This window comes from Caloenas nicobarica, chromosome 5, assembly GCF_036013445.1.
Source record: "Caloenas nicobarica isolate bCalNic1 chromosome 5, bCalNic1.hap1, whole genome shotgun sequence".
Taxonomy (NCBI): domain Eukaryota; kingdom Metazoa; phylum Chordata; class Aves; order Columbiformes; family Columbidae; genus Caloenas; species Caloenas nicobarica.
In genome coordinates, this window is record NC_088249.1 from 25,864,008 (window position 1) to 25,881,654 (window position 17,647).

General features: G+C 37.9%; 1 protein-coding gene across 6 annotated transcripts in view; it reads right to left on the minus strand.

Annotated features, from left to right (window-relative positions):
- MIPOL1 (mirror-image polydactyly 1) overlaps positions 1-17,647 on the minus strand; it is a 195,950-nt gene that overhangs the window by 103,493 nt on the left and 74,810 nt on the right. For all 6 annotated transcript variants that reach the window (XM_065635724.1, XM_065635725.1, XM_065635723.1 and 3 more), the window contains one exon: positions 17,236-17,406. In XM_065635724.1, coding sequence (XP_065491796.1) covers positions 17,236-17,406 — 171 coding nt within the window. The remainder of the gene's footprint in view (positions 1-17,235; positions 17,407-17,647) is intronic.

The following is a 17,647-nucleotide window of genomic DNA, read 5'->3' on the forward strand; positions in this document are numbered from 1 at the left end:
TAAAACTCATGGATTGAGATAAAGATAGTTTAATAGGGCAGAAAAGGAAGGGAAAATAATAATAATGATAACAATAACAACAACAATAATAATAGTAGTAGTAATAATAACAATATTATACACAAAACAAGTGATGCACAATGCAATTGCTCACCATGCCCATCTCCAAGCTGCGCTCTCCCCTGACAGCTTTCCCCCTAGTTTATATACCAAGCATGACATCATATGGTGTGGAATATCCCTTTGGTCAGTTGGGCACAGCTGTCCTGGCCATGTCCCTTCCCAACTTCTTGTGCACCCCCAGCCCACTCGCTGCTGGGGTGATGTGAGTAGAAAAGGCCTTGGCTCCATGTAAGCACTGCTCAGCAATAACTAAAACAGCATGTTACCAACATTATTCTCATCCTAAACCCAAAACACAGGCCTAGCCCTATGATACTTCGCCACCCAACTCCATTCTTTATATATTCTTACACGTTCTTTCAGTGATGACATTTCAAAGATCAAGACAAGCTTGACCTACTTCTTAAAGAGTTCAGCACACACAGATTTCCCTAATGAATGACACCCATTATAAAAAACGTGCAAGGAGAAGAAGAGAAAGGAAAATGTGATGTTCTTGAGCTGTGACTCACAGGTCACTCAAGCAGGGTCCCTGTGCTGTGGGTGCCACTGGACGACCCTGCAAACAGGGGGTGCAGACAGACTCTTGACCTGCAGGAGGAAACATAACAGCAAAAACTGCTGAAGCCACACAGCTGGGTCACCTTTAGAGTCTCCTGTATCCATTGCATGTAAGTTACTAATCCTACCTCACCTCTGATCCATTCTTTATAGTTTTTTCTAATGAGACCATAAAACCAGTAACTTGGAATCAAACATTTATTAATGAAGCTGTACTGTGTCTGAAATTAAGCAAAAATGCATTCAACTAACCTAAGAGGTTTTTTTTCTTTTTTCTTTTTTCTAATTGCCTGTCATATATAAATAAGTGACTTCTGTTTTACATGGAAGTCACATTATTAATTCAATTTCTTAATTTCATGCCTATAAGTCTAATAAATAATGTATAAACTAAGCAAGTAAGCTGAGGAGTAGTATGCAAGGTTAATATGCTTGCTCACACACACGCCTCACTGCAGCATTGTAGAAACACTACAAACTGGCACATTACAATGAACTTCATATAGTTTGCATGTCAGTGTGTTATATTAAAAAGCAAAGGAAATTACCAATACTTGCAAATAACTCAGGAAATGGAAAATACTAATTAAAATTTTATCATAAGAGGGAAAAATCATTCAAGAGTCAAGACTCTCTTTAAAAAGCAATGACAAAAAATTTTAAAAAGTAAATATTTTAGCTAAATTCTAAACCACTGAATAAAGGTCTGTAAGTACCATAATACTTAGACTTAGCTATTCTAGCATACAGATTCAAGAGACTATTTCAGAGTAGAAGCTTCTGCACAGAAAAGAATTCAAACTACCCTCAACATCTTTAAAAACTTAAAAAAAATAAAATAACACCAAAGACATCTTGGAATGAATCTGCCATTAAAGCAGGGCATATATTAGTACACTACTCACAACAGAACCAGGACTGAAAAACCGTGACTACCTGAAATAACTTCTACCCTGGTTGAGTAGTAAGTAGTGCTGCCAAAAAGGTCTCAAAGAAGCCAGCCAGAGCAGCTGAATATTAAAATACTATACTGATGTTTTACTTACAGCCTTAGTATCTGTTTTCCAAGTCAATGCATCTCCCACATGCTCATTTGCACACAATTTTGCAAGACAGCTTTTGTCATTCTAATCTTTACTGCTAACTACTGTGTGATTTGTTAGCACATTGAACTGTAATACTATGAAATGGGCTACTGCAGTCACAATACTTAGTAAATGCAGATAACCTAATACACCACTGATTTTCTGTCTTCAGTTAGATAGGGACAGTTTCCTCAGTAGCTAGCCACATTTTCATCACATGGGTTCAAAAAACCATCACATTTTATTCCTGCAGATGCGTGAATCCTACACATGCTCTTTCTAACATGGAAATACAATCACAGAAGGGTTGAGGCTGGAAAGTATATCTGGAGGTTACCCTTCCTAATCATCCTGCTCAAGCAGGGCCACCTAAAGCGAGCTTCCCAGGACCATGTCTAGATGGTTTTTGAATATCTCTAATGAGGGAGACTACAAAAAGACTATAAAAGACTACATATTCTGAATAAAAGGAACATAAATTTCAGAAAGCCATTAACTTTATTTTTTACTAGCTATTTTACTTCTTTATTTCCTCTCTGTTGTTGAAAGAAGGAAACACAAGTCTTCCCTCTCCAGTTTCTTTAGTCTCTCCCTCCTCAAATGCTGCATCTGTCCTCCTTTCTTTTGCATGGCAGAATATACACATACTCTAATTCTCAATTCTTATCTTGGGCCATGTGAGGTCCATTCCACTGCACTGTCTCATTTTTGTCTACATTTTTGCTTCACCTTATTCCCATAAATATTCTCTTTATTATGCAATTCTTCTCAATAACTCTTATTATGCAAGTGTTTGCTGATAACTCTTGATGAACATTGACTAATCACTTTTTCTAACATTAAAGGAAGTTAGTAAATAGGACTTTCATGCTTAATGGCATGAGAAATTAGCACAGAAAGTTTAAGAAGCTTACACCTGACAAGATCATGTCAAAACTGGGATTACTATATCCCAAATCTTTGCTTTACTGACTCGACCAAATGATATGGAGCCATTGCTTCCCATGGCCATGTGTTTTGCTGGCTCCTCAGAAGTGTAGTCAGTTCCATTACAACCAGATGGCCCATGGCCAAGAAGACAGCTTGCCAAACATCTGACACAACACACCATGACAGATAGCTGATAATTGCTTTTGTTTAAAGCCTTTCCCCCGCCCCTAGTTAATAATCTGCAGTGTTGGTACTCAAAAAATATATACAGTAGAATGGTGGTAGTTTTGGCTGATACACCTGAGTTTTCAGCCACATAAAGTAGTGAAGGTATATGACAAGAAGAAATTTTAGAAAGAAACATCCACAGCTTTCCAACTAGATCTAGAAATTAGGAATCTGATTCTCAGATATATGCAAGGCATTCATCTGCTGACAGAGGTATGTTTTTAGAAAGTGTAACCTTGTTTAATTGAACATAACCAATATTAATTGACAAGAAAACAAAATTTGGTAAACAATCTGCCATTCTAATGAGCTGGTTTTCAATTATCTTCAATGGATTTTCTTAAAATCCATATGCAAACAAGACTATTTCCTAAACGTTATGTTGATATTTACTGCACAAAAGGACAAGAATACTTCTGGTACATTTTTAAATATCAAATTATTCAAGAAAACAGTATCATGGATCACTGTATAGATGACACAGCTTTTTATTCTTTTTTTTCAGATATTGTAATCATGGGATTCCAGGTGATCCTCATGATACACACTGTTTGTCCTGACAAATACCGTACTCTCAATTGAGTCATCAGTTGCTTCAGTGGCAGTTCTTCAATTTTTTGTGGTGCAATGTGTTCTCCCAGAAATTCTATATGTGTAATAAAAGCTACTTTACGGTAGAGATTTAACAAACTAAACCAGCTAACTAGGTAGATGAAAGCACAAAGCTCTGCAGATATGTCAGGGACAAGAAGTACTTTTTGAATAAATGACCTGAATCAGTAGTATTTGCTCATGGAAGCATTTGCCCATGAAGCAACATGCCTTTTTAGGAAACTTTGATATTAAAGATCACAAATATCTGAAAGCAATATCTGTGTTTTAAAAGTCTGAGAATAAGTGTGAAAATGGAATAACTAATTACAAATCTTCAAATGTTATTATGAAATCAGGTTTTTTTCTCACCAGTTCAGAGATCTAGGTAACAGCAAATATAGAAAATGTGTATTTCAGACATATTTTCAAATTTCTCAAATGTACTGAAAAGTGGAATAAATAGATTTTAAAAAATCAAGAAATTAATCAGCTTTGCATAAACTTAAAATGAATCACACATAGAAAACAAAGGCACTCTACAAATAAATGTTTAAGAAAGTAAACAAAAGCTCTGTAAAACTAAACCAAAACCACACATTTAGAAATTATGTATTGCTCAGCTTCAGTAATAGTGAGAAACATCTGTATGATTTTTGTACATGAACAAGACTTTGTGGTGATTGAATCTGAAGAATTCGCCCCGTAACAAAATTTAATTTTAGCTTCACTGAAGCGTTTTACAGGTATTGATATGACCAGCTACCCAAATAGATGCACACTAGAGGACTGACAATGCAGCTTTGAATTAACAGCCACCTAAAAGCTTTCAGATATATTATTGAAAACCAGAAATGCTTAAATCTAAAATCAGCTGCTTTTGATATGTGCAATTACCAACATTGCTCTCATCCAACTTAGAGCTTCCTGGCAATTCCATCCCTCATGTGTGGAGGGTAGGACACCCTAAGCAGAAAAAAAATTTAGAAAAACAGAAAGATAGAAGAATGTTATGACAACTTCTGAAAGCAAAGTGATGGGCCTGCCTGCCAAAACAAACAAAATGGGTAAATGTATGACTACTGCTGAGAAGTGTCTGGATACCACAGAAGACAACACACACGACATAAAGAGAACTTGTGACGAGACACACAGCTGCTGGCTAGCCCTACAGTAGAAAGCAGGCTGATATGACTATTTAGCACAAGGGATTAACAAGGATTTTGCTCTTTCTGCTGGGAGGCTGGCACTGGATGCTTTCATTTTCACTGTGAGATTTTCGAAACTAGTTTTGCATACTGAGATTCAGGTAAAGTCCTAACATTTTGATTGTGAACGGGACCTCAAGCAACAATGCTAAAAAAGCGCTTGCAGATTGAGAAAGACTTTGTCTCAAAAATACAGAAGATGAAGGAGGTAAACTCACAGAGAGGGCTGGTGTTCACTCCTGTCCTGAACAAAACCCAGCAGAGCTCTTTCAGGCAAAAACCAGTGAAATCTACTGTTTCCTAACATTGCTGGGATCTGTAATACAATCTCTGTCCGAGGCATGAAATTCCTCATCATGATTATAACATGACTTGGAAGGAAATGTTGCCTGTTTGTGACAAGTCATCTCATGAGACAACTAGGAGCAAAGTGTTCATAGTAATTCTCCTGATACAGACCTTTACTCTTGGTTTTTGTGTTCTATCTAAACTTTGGTAATACTCTGCAGATAGCAGAGAAAGGTGTTACAGCTAATTAAGAAATAAGCAACTCAGCATAACTGAAAGATGAACAGTTACTGCAGCAGAACTTTGGTTAATACACGTAGATTCACATATGTATAGCTGCTAATTCACTAACAAGAGGTAATGTTAAAACTCTCTCCTCTCTCAAAAGACAGTATAAATTCTACATTATCGATGATAGAAAGTATACATTCAGAAGCATTGCTGCATTGGCAGTACATAACATCCTGCATCAGTACATTAAACCAATGAAATATCCTGTAGTTAGCCACTTGTATTCTGTATTTCTGAGAACAAATCCAGAATTGCAAAAAGTTGGCATACTTTTGTGATTCAATACTCTTGTTCATCCAGTTAAATTTTCTTTGTTATAGCTAAAAGTCTGATACTTTTTACATGATCACAGCTTCTTAAGGGCCTTTAAGTATTTCTACAAATTTGAATTCTGTCATTTAAAAAAGTATTTTCAATACAAAAGTAAACTATAAATCAAAATATGATATTTTGTGCTGACTTTGTGCATACCCACTGCAGACTGAACAATAAACACTTTAAAAACATTACTGAAAAGAATGACAACAAAACGCTAACATCAGCACTAACAAATTCTCTGACAACAGCACCTTCCAGTCACAAGCAGACCACACACAACAGGAAAGCCTGTCCTTCATCTGCAATAGAGGGTAATGGAAGCTAATTTTTTCTTGTTCTCAAGTAACTCAGCTTGAAAAATAATTAACAGTGAATAAACAGAACACGGAAAAGAGGGTAAAGCCTAGATACTCACCATCTGAAGCACGCAACAGTAAAGCCATACAACAAACAAATGTAGGCATACTTGGTGAACGAGACATAGATAAGTTAATGCTACTGTGAAATCTTCCTTTCATAAAGAAAATATTGATAGATTTTCTTGTTTTTTTTTTTTTTTTTTTTTGTTTTGTTTTGTTTTTTTGCCAGGGCCACTACTTACTTTAGATCAGAATATGTAAAATAACTTCCTCAAGCCTGAGGACTTTTAGAAATTGATTAATGCCTTCACAACCAAAAAAAAGTCACAATGTCCAGACCAAAGCAAGAGGAAGAACTGCTGTTGTGGTAATTGTTACCCGTCCATTTAAAACAACTAAAACTCTAGAGAAAAACTGAAGTAACAAAAATGTTTATTAAGTCCCGCATTTCAGTCACAATCACCTGCCATTCTGTTAAAAATGAGTAATCTAGCTTATCGTCATTAGGCTGATATTTCCTTACATCCTCTGTTAGCGCCAGATCTTAACTTCCTTACCACCTCTCTTTACAGCTTCACACACATGTTGAATCATAAGGCTGACTGTGGAGGGTATCGCACTGCTAGAAGATAGGTCAATATTTCACTTTAGGGATTCCAGGGAAAAAAATGAACTCAACAAAATGCAGCTCCATTCATTCTTCTTAGCTCCATGTGCCACACTATTCTTAGTCAACTACTGATGTCCTGGTAGTGGCATGACCAGCAATACAGTTTGGCTGCTATTCTTTGAAGACATCTCCACTGCCCAATTAAATCAGAACTTTTAATTTGTGTGTCATTTTATTTGTGATCTGTGCTACTAGTTTGAGACCTATTTTTCCTTGAAGTTCATTTATGTCTTGTGGACAGGTCCAAAATCTTCACCAGAAAAGCCTGCATATAAAGTAGTCTAATTATTTTAAAAGTAAAAAGGTGGAATACAAACATACTGGAATGTCTTCTCCAAGAACACTGATAGTGTTTACTTCTCTTCAGCTATTTTTTAATATTTTTAGAAATCTCATTCTCCTTCTTGAAGTAATCTCTTTCATTTTTATCCTTAATTTCATGTAATACATTTGCAGAGCTTTAATGTAACTAATTTTTAAACTATTTTATTGGATTAAATGGATTTTTTTCCCTTTCTATACTTACAAATAATGAAGCTTTGAGCTTCTATCTAAAGCTCTGAATGACTCAGAAATTTCCACTGAAGAAACACAATTTGCATGCTACTTTTCACTGGGGGTGCAATTTGCAATTTATCTCACTTGTCTCTATTTCTTCTGCTTTGTTTTGCATCATGGAGTGCTATCTGAGAGCATGAACTGGATTCCTTTTTTGATAAAGCAAACTCAAAGTTACACTCCAGGAATGCACCTAGTGCACTCTGACACAAATGTATATTCAGCTCATAGGACTTGGCTACAGCTATTTCAACGTAAACAAACAAGCGAAACAAAAAACCCCAACATACACACACCCTGAAACACGTTAATGTGGATGTCAGACGCTGAGAACTATTTCATACTCCAGATCCATTCCTATTTGTTCACAGTACTTGCTAATACAGACATAATACGAAGTTGCAACTGTTAACGTTCCAGACGCGGCAACTGGGTAAAAGCAAGGAGGGAGATGAACACAAAGGTCAGATACATTAACCTTTTCAGACTCCACATTAAATATAAATATGAAAAAAAATCTTGCTTGTCACTTAGCAAAATAATTTTTAGGCAAACTCATCCAGGTATCCAAAATAATAATGTATTTTTACAGAAAGATTTCTTAGAAAGTTGCCTAAGAAAACCAGCTTTTAATATGAAACACACATATGGATTTTTTTTTAAGAAAATTGGAGACATTTTATCCAACAGATAAGGAAACTGAAATCTGATTCAACGCTCAGTACCTAACTTGTAACTGTGACATGTTAAATACTGTGGAAAAATCACTTTAGGTACCTCTACAATAGTTCTCATACCTACAGAACTTACTGCACGCACGATGATTCAGTCTCCTCTTCAGAGGGAATACTATTTGAATTCTTCTTGTATCACATTGGAAGTTCCCTCTATGAGTTGTTGCCACTGAAGCAGGCGACCAAAAAGCATACAAAACATTTTTCCTCTCTTTCATCCTCGGGTTTTGACATTAAATATTTAAATTAATTCTAGAAATTGGTTTGGAAGTCTAAGCTGTGTGAACCTAGAGCTTAGCACCATGACAGATGAGTCAAATAGCAATTAATCAAACAAGCCTGCATTTAAATTTACTGTCCTTTTCTAAGGGGTGAGGAGTTCCTAGGTACTGAAGAAAGGATGAATGTTCAACTGAAAATTGATTAAAGTTTACAATTAAAGACACAAAGCTTGATCGTGCCCTCAAATACTACGCAGACATGTATTTTCTGAATTCTGCACAACACACTGTTTGCAGAGGAACAACAGGTGATTTAACAATGCAAACAATGATGTGTCTCAGGGCATCATTCAGCCAAAACCTTATGGTAGTAAAAAGGAGACATGTATTATCAATTAAAATTTTGCTTCAGAAGTACAAAAAGACAAATCATAATCCCTTTCTTCAAGGAAACATTGCATTAACATTTACATATTTACTCATACTTCACATTCATGGACTAAATACAAAAAGTTCAGTATGAGAGCTCCTTAGGGTAATTTCCTTTGGATCCTCTTCTCCCTCCCAATAATGACCCACCAGCCGACCTGCACTCCCAGCTGTGAGAGGCATTAACTCAAACACTACAAGACTTCTCGCAACCAAAGCCTCACTGAAGTCAAACTAAAGAATAAGCTGCCAAATACTCACTTTCGCTAGTGAAATTCTGACTCCAGTGAAATCAAAGGGAGTTTCATGCCCTACTAACAGATACCTGCCTACAGGGAACCCCGTTACATCAAGGCAAGAGACCAACTGACAGTACAGACAGAGATATGTAATGTCCCCAGATCTTCTCCTATCATCTTGTCTGAACATCTCGCCTCTCCTCAGCTTTCTTAATGCCCTGAGAACCAAGAGTTACATAGAGCGATCAAATTAAACAGAGCACCATGACAAAAGATAAAATAGGTGTTACTCTTTTGGGGAATATTCTACACAAATCAGAAAACCCAATGCAAGACATAAAAAGGATCCTGTTTAGCCAGTTTCCTTTCTATTTTAGTCTCCAGAGGACTAAAATTCCTACTTCAGAGGAAAAAAATACTTCATACATCTTCTGAATGTAGCCAAATATTTAGCAGAGTATTCCCCTGGAAAATATTCATGCTACAGCTAGCATAAATATATCTGAGGTAAAGAGTCAGAGCATACCTAATCATCTCAGAAAGTAAAGAATTATAACTTTCCAATCTGGGTTTGTTTATAGAAGAAGTAAACAGCCAAATAGGGAAGAACTTGCCTTCTTGTGAGATGCAAAGGATTCTTGATGCTCTTCAGCATAATTCCCAACAGTTTTACTCCATCCCTGACAACTACCGCAGTACCTGGCTCTGTTTGGTGCTTTGAAAATTCTGCAGTCAGTCAGTTCACTTGGTTTATTATGAGAAGCAGTGAAGAAAACAAGGATTTAACTGTGTTCAGTATAACATGGACTTCCTAAAACATGTATTTAGTCAAACTTTCAAAGGATTATCTTTATTTAGGTACACAGGAAATGAAATGTGACATTATAAAGCACCATTCCAGTGCAACACAATCAAATGGAAAACTAACATTGCTCATCACAACAATTGCTCGCATAATTTGACTTTTTGTGATCTTTCTTCAGGATCCCCTTCACTCAGTTTTACCTCCAAAGAAGAGACGTCTGTGAAGTTTACCTGAGGACATTGATGTGAATACCAATAAAACTAACAAACATTTCTTCGACTCTTGTTTCTTCTCTCCCTGCAGTCACAGTGCAACTTTTATTGTTAAAACTATTTTTTTAAAAGCTATTCTATATTTTATTCAATATCCTTATTGCTTTCTCTCAGGACTTGGAATAAATTTGCAGGGCAAAAGAGGCATCTGGCAGACAGCTCATCTCTCTCTGTTTAACCATCCTGCTGGCAAGTAATTTCCCCTCACCCATTCATCTGCTACCTCTCAGAGAAAAGCACTGCAAACAGGGCAACAGGAACTTGCTGTTGCCTGCCCAAAGAAACTAGCTGTAAGAGTGAACTAGCACGGTCCTTGGATCCTCAAATTACAATAAACATCCCCTCTACCTTCACTTCCCTCCTCAAATAAGCCCATGACCAAAATCATCAGTATCCCACAGCAGCTGCCTGGTTCATAAACAACTGTGATCACAGTGTCCTACCTTTTCTCTTCATGTTCCCAAATATCAGCAGGAAAAGGGAAAAGGTAGCAGGGGAAGCACCCTGGTAGAGCAGCTAGTGAGGACACTGTCAAATGTGCTTCTGCCAACCAATAACTCGATTGCTGTCCTTAACCAGGAAGTATCAAAGGGTACCAAAACACAGGGTTTAAAACTGATCTGCTAATTCAAATTACTAAAAATAACATCCCAAACTGTGGTTTGGGTTGCAAAGGGATCATGTTTATTCTAAGACAGAGTCTAAGAGCCTCTTCTAAGAGAGGCATTGTAACCCATCATCTGAGTACTCCCCATTTAAGGGCTCAAGATCTGTAAGTAATTTTTTTCATTTACACATGCTTTTGTTGTTTTTACATTTAATACAGCCCTGGGGTTTATAGCTTCAATAAGACCTGTTCACTCATGTGTGCTGAGAAAGCCTTAATGCTCCGTGAATCACAGATAGCACAGAGCTCTACACCTTATTTGGTGTAAAAGGAGGGAAATTGCTTGAGCAGAATGTAAGAAAAAGAGGTAGCAAGAAGTCACCTTGCTTTAAATACAGACATTTATCAGTTATTAGTCATGAGTCGAAACTGATAATGACAGGCAGTCAAGCATAGTGCTTCTCATCTTTGTTTTCAATGATGATAAAGTGCTGCCTGCTGCCAAAGAGTGCTGCAAAATGGAGAAAGGTACTTAAACTTGCTTCAGATGAGCAACTGGGTGTATGCCAGTTTTTTTACATGAACAGTCATAAGCATGTTCCTGCACAGCAGGATGTGATCAAACTATTCAAAGCTGTAAAACCAGGTTTGCTTGTCAGTTATGTTATTGCTTCAAGATTAGTGTATTACAGACGATACTTCGCCAGCCATGAAACCACTGTTTTTCCTTAACAACAAATTCTACACCTTTAATATTTAGAACTCTGTATAAAACTGACTGTTCCCAATTTAAAAAAGGCATTTACAAAATGGAAGTTAGGACTGAAAAGATAATAAATACACTATCTTCTGAACTATAAACCGTCTCTTATTTATCTTTTAAAAAATCACTTCCTTCAAGTTGTACCAATTAAAAGGTCCCCTTCTTCTCTAAACCAGAAGAAAAGTAATTGTAATGACTTACTCAAGTCCTCAGCTTCAACTGCCAACCCTGTAATCACATTAACATTCCTGTCCATAAGGTGTGATGCGGTTAATAGGTTGCTAGTTTGAGACATTGCATTGTATTGCCTCCTGCTGGAAACCACTTCTTTCAATATTTTATGAAGATCACACAATGTGACTATGCCATATGTAATCTTTATTAAATGTCTGTCACTAATTGGATTACTTAATCAAGAAAGATTTTTGAAGAAAGGCAGAACTGTACCAGACCCAACTGCACAAATAATTTTTTTCCTTGAATGGGTTAAGACAAAACCACACATTACAGACAAGAAACTGATGTTTTATTTCTCATGACAGTCAGCATCTTTCTCCATTTTCCTTTCAGAGGATTACTCATAAAACAGACTCGAGCTCCCCAGTATAAAACAATATCTGTTCACTAACAAACATATCTTAGCAAATACAACCAAACAGTTGAGTTTGTTTTATTAAGGGGGTTGGTACAGGAGAAGATGGATGTCAATGTTTAGCCACGCTTTAGTTGTTTGTTTTTTATTCACTTGAAAATACATACGAAAAGTAGTATCAAATATTTGAGTTTATATCATTTTATTTGTTTTCACACATACAAAAAGTAGTTTGCATATTTGCTTAGCAATCTAGTGAATGATCTAAGATTACATACACAGGCACAGCTCAATACAGTGATACAAGTGCCTCTATCTGCTTCCTAGTAAGATGTAACATTCACGTTTGAAATCTCAAAAAAATATGCAGAGGTTATTGGGTGATACGACTCAAAAAACTCATTTTCATGACCTTTCCAAGACATGGACAGTGTTCCTCATTTTTTGAAGAATAAAAAAAATTATTCAAGTAAAATTCAAATAGAAGAAGCACAACTAGCTAACCATTGCCAAGTATGCTGCAATAGCGGTCCAGTTAAATGTAACTTAACGGTATGACTACCAGAAAAAAGTGTTGCAATACTGCATTTTAAAGACTAGTTGAAAGTAATCTGTATTTACTTGTCCATAGGAAACACATAGTATATAGAATGTCCATTCTGTAGGAACATAACCTATTCTTTACTTAAAATCAAAGCAACGTGTTTGAGCTGTGAAGGCTTTTGTGTTATTGTTTCTTATCAAGAAAAATCAGAAATCCTACAAGTAAACCCCCAAAAGCTAGATCCTGCTTGTATTCACTGTGCTCAATTGTCAAATATCAGGCCATTGTGAAAGAAACCATAAAAAAGAATAACAGCTGCAGCTTCATTAAACACAGGCGATCCAAACCCTTATTATCATATAGGCAGTTCTCTGCCATATGGAACTGGTTATGGTGGTCACTCAAATGACATTGCTGCCTCCAGCACCATGCAACAGCAAGAAGGAACAGAGCAACATGGTGTTCACACAATGTGTCATGAAGCATTTACCTTTCATTGCCCAGTGACCTCTGAACTTTAAAATGCCTTTTCCGGAGGACAGCTGCAGCACACTAATGGTTCACTCTATTCCTGCTTCTTCTCTGCTTGTTTTCATCAATTCCCCCCTTATATTTGATGTCACCTCCACCAAAAATAAAAACATTTTAACTTGCAGATGTTATGAATGCCTGAGGCAACCTCAGATCTAACTTCCAATAACTTGCATTTGATATGCTAAGGATATACATCCCCTGAATTATATCTAGTCCCTTTGTGGTCTAACGTAGGAATCCCTCTCCTATTGTTCTTGCTGTTAGCAATGTAATAACTACTGCTATTGCAATGTTAACAAAAGACTACTAATAATTCAAGTACAGTACAAATTCCCAAGGAATCATCAAGTGAGAAATGCAGGTTGAAATGGCAGCTTTGATTCCAAAGACCTGTTTTCTAGATTGAAGAGTTACAGCCATAAAAGCACCGCATATGTGAAAACACAGCACGTGATCAATAGAGTTCTATTAATAATAACTAATTTAAAACAATGGTATTATAAGTTGCAAATGGTATCACAGTAGTACAGCCTTATACTGAATACTTACATTTTCATTTGGTGAGGATTTTTTTCTCCATTTATTTTTTCAGCTGCACTATCTGCTTAACATTACCAGTGCTTCTTGCCGACAGGTCTAAAGGTGTCTTTGCTAGTTGTGGCAGTTGAGCCGTTACCATATAAAATAATTACCTTTATTAATATTACTTGGAAAAGATTACTCCTTAAACAGGCAGTTCAAAAATCAATTCAATTAAAATGTATCTTAAAATGCCCTACAACAACATTCTTCCGACATTCATAAAAGTTTTATGGTCCGAGTATGCCTGAAAGTCCACATCAACAAAGCAGCAAAAACTGACAGAATCACAGAATCACAGAATGTTAGGGATTGGAAGGGACCTCGAAAGATCATCTAGTCCAATCCCCCTGCCAGAGCAGGAACACCTAGGTGAGGTTACACAGGAAGGCGTCCAGGAGGGTTTTGAATGTCTCCAGAGAAGGAGAATCCACAACCTCCCTGGGCAGCCTGTTCCAGTGTTCTGTCACCCTCACTGAGAAGAAGTTTCTTCTCAAATTTAAGAGGAACCTCTTGTGTTCCAGCTTGAACCCATTACCCCTTGTCTTACTGTTGGTTGTCACCGAGAAGAGCCTGGCTCCATCCTTGTGACACCCACCCTTCATATATTTATAAACATTAATGAGGTCAACCCTCAGTCTCCTCTTCTCCAAGCTAAAGAGACCCAGCTCCCTTAGCCTTTCCTCATAAGGGAGATGCTCCACTCCCTTAATCATCTTCGTTGCCCTGCGCTGGACTCTCTCCAGCAGTTCCCTGTCCTTCTTGAACTAGAGGGGCCCAGAATTGGACACAATATTCCAGATGAGGTCTCACCAGGGCAGAGTAGAGGGGAAGGAGAACCTCTCTCGACCTACTAACCACCCCCCTTCTAATACACCCCAGGATGCCATTGGCCTTCTTGGCCACAAGGGCACAGTGCTGGCTCATGGTCATCCTGCTGTCCACCAGGACCCCCAGGTCCCTTTCCCCTACACTGCTCTCTAATAGGTCATTCCCCAACCTATACTGGAACCTGGGGTTGTTCCTACCCAGATGCAAGACTCTACATTTTCCCTTGTTATATTTCATTAAATTTTTCCCCGCCCAGCTCTCTAGCCTATCCAGATCTCGCTGGATGGCAGCACAGCCCTCTGGCGTGTCAGCCACTCCTCCCAGCTTGGTGTCATCAGCAAACTCGCTGATAGTACACTCAATTCCCTCATCCAAGTCGTTGATGAATATATTGAATAGTATTGGTCCCAGAACTGACCCTTGAGGCACTCCACTAGATACAGGCCTCCAACCAGACTCCGCCCCATTGACCACGACTCTCTGGCTTCTCTCCTTCAGCCAGTTTGCAGTCCACCTCACTACCCGATCATCCAGTCCACACTTCCTCAGTTTAGCCGTGAGGATGCTGTGGGAGACGGTGTCAAATGCTTTACTGAAGTCAAGGTAGACCACATCCACTGCTCTGCCATCGTCAATCCACCTTGTTACGTCTTCATAAAAGGCTATGAGGTTGGTCAAACACGACTTCCCCTTGGTGAAGCCATGTTGACTCCCCCTGATGACCCTCTTATCCTTGATATGTCTTAAGATGGCACCAAGGATAAGGTGTTCCATCACTTTCCCAGGGATGGAGGTGAGGCTGACCGGTCTATAGTTGCCCGGGTCCTCCTTCTTGCCCTTTTTGAAGACCTGAGTGACATTTGCTTTCCTCCAGTCCTCAGGCACCTCTCTCGTTTCCCAAGACTTGGCAAAGATGATGGAGAGTGGTCCAGCAACGACTTCAGCCAGCTCCCTCAGCACCCGTGGGTGCATCCCATCTGGACCCATGGATTTATGGATGTCCAGATTGCTTAACTGGTCCCTAACCCAGTCCTCATCAACTAAGACAAACTCCTCCATTGCCCTGCCTTCCTCTGGGGCCTCAGGGGTACGGGGCTCCTCAGGACAGCCTCCGGCAGAGTAGACAGAGACAAAGAAGGCATTCAGTAATTCTGCCTTCTCTGCATCTTCTGTCACCAGGGCACCCACCCCATTCATCAGTGGGCCTACATTGCCTCTGGTGTTAGTTTTATTTGCCATGTATTTGAAGAAGCTCTTTCTGTTGTCCTTGACCCCTCTTGCCAGGTTTAACTCTAAGGAGGCCTTAGCTTTCCTAGTTGCCTCCCTACATCCTTTAACAACAGCCTTATATTCTTCCCAAGTGGCCAGCCCCTCCTTCCATGATTTGTAAACTCTCCTCTTCCACTTGAGTTTGCCCAGCAGTTCCCTGTTTAACCACGCAGGTCTCCTGGCTCCCTTCCTTGACTTCCTGCGCGTTGGGATGCACTGATCTTGAGCTTTGACAAAACGAAAATAAAAATATCAAAAGATCCTTCTCTTTTGCTGAAGGCTTTTATCTTACAAGCTGCTCACTTTTCAAATGCACCGTGCAAGAAGAAGAACCTAAACTTTTGGCAGGACTTTTGGATGTTTCCCAGTAGCTATGCTGCCCATCTTTATTACAAAAGCAAAAGAAAGTAGCCTGAAAAAGTTCCACCATTAACATCTTCCAACATTAACATTCTTTGCAATGCATACTGGATAGACACACAAAAACATTAAGCACCAGGCAGATGGTGCTTTCAAGGTTAAAGCAGAGAATGCAAAAACAATGATTGAAAAAAAGAGTGAAAAATACAGGGTGTGTAGAGGGGAGTCTTTTACCAGGAGACTTCTCAATACAACATAAATTCAATCAACATTATCAATACCACTCAAGATCACAAACATGACTTTAAATCTAATAAAAGTTAGTTAGATGTAGGATAACTTTGGTAACTCACATAAAAAATCTAAATTTTCAATATTGGAAGAGTCAGATGAAATTTCTTGCCTGGGATGAATACATAAGGAGTTTCATCCAGTCTAAAATCTTGTGTTTTCCCGGGAGACATATCCCCTACTTGGGCTGCATCTCCCTACAGCCTGTTCCTATTGGGCTAAATTGAGGTTAAAAGCCAGGAAAGAAAACTGGGGGGGGGGGGAAAAAAGAAGAAAATCTCTTCCATGAGATGGGAAAAGCAAAGAGAGTCTCTTCATTGTAAAGAGAATTAAGCCAATATTGTTCTGTAAAAAACAGGAAATTGTAGCAAATGAGTGATCTGAGCAGAAAAAAGACCTCAGGTTCTTTCAAGTCATATAGCAGAAGCATAAGACTTTGAAAGTCAAGGACTACATGCTGATTTTCATCTCCTGAATGTAAAGCAACAAATGGAAGAATTACTTGCATTGTTGCATGTAGTACCATTATCTTCCTTTAACAGATATTTCTGCCACTTATAACCCTTTATAAACCCTTGAGTCCCAGTTAACTGTCATCCAATGCATCACACGAATACAGCACATGGCAAAACTAAGTCCTTAATAGCTTTTTATATTGGTCAATACACTGAAAACTATATTGTTTTTAAAAAGGAGACAGCTAGTGATCAGGTAAAAAAAATACAAAAATAACTTTTCTCATGAAATGCACTGATGCCATTTCAATGGGCAATACCATGAAGAAACAGTTGATCATTAATCAGCCATTTACTACAAGGGGTCTTTTTGAGATTTTTAACAGAGAAAAGTAAATGAAATAATTTCCTCTCCGAAAAGTAAAGAAAAAAAAAAAGAAGAAAGAAAAAAGAAAAAAAGAAATTTGGTATTGAGTGATTATATACTTGTAGAGACTTACTTGAGACAAAGCAGCATCACGTTGTTCTATTACTGCATTCATTTCCTCAGCTATTATTTTCTTTTTACGTTCTTTGGTCCTGTGTATTCGATTCAGAATTATAGCTCCATTCTTCAGTATATCTATCCCTGTGTCTGCATTGTTTATTCTGTTCAGTAATTCCTGTAATGTCTACCAACAGCATTATATGTTAGTCAGACATGAAGTTTTAATATATTTTATTTAATATAGGGTTTTAATTAATAGGCACATGTGAATTGTAAATTGACTGAGTGAAGTTATTGAATTTTCATATTGCAGCAAAGATGTACATTATTAGTGTGTCAATTCTTCTTTTTCCCACATCTTAGTTCTTGAAACCCACTCAATTGAACTTAAGCCTCTAAGATATAAGACTGACATCAAGAAATCT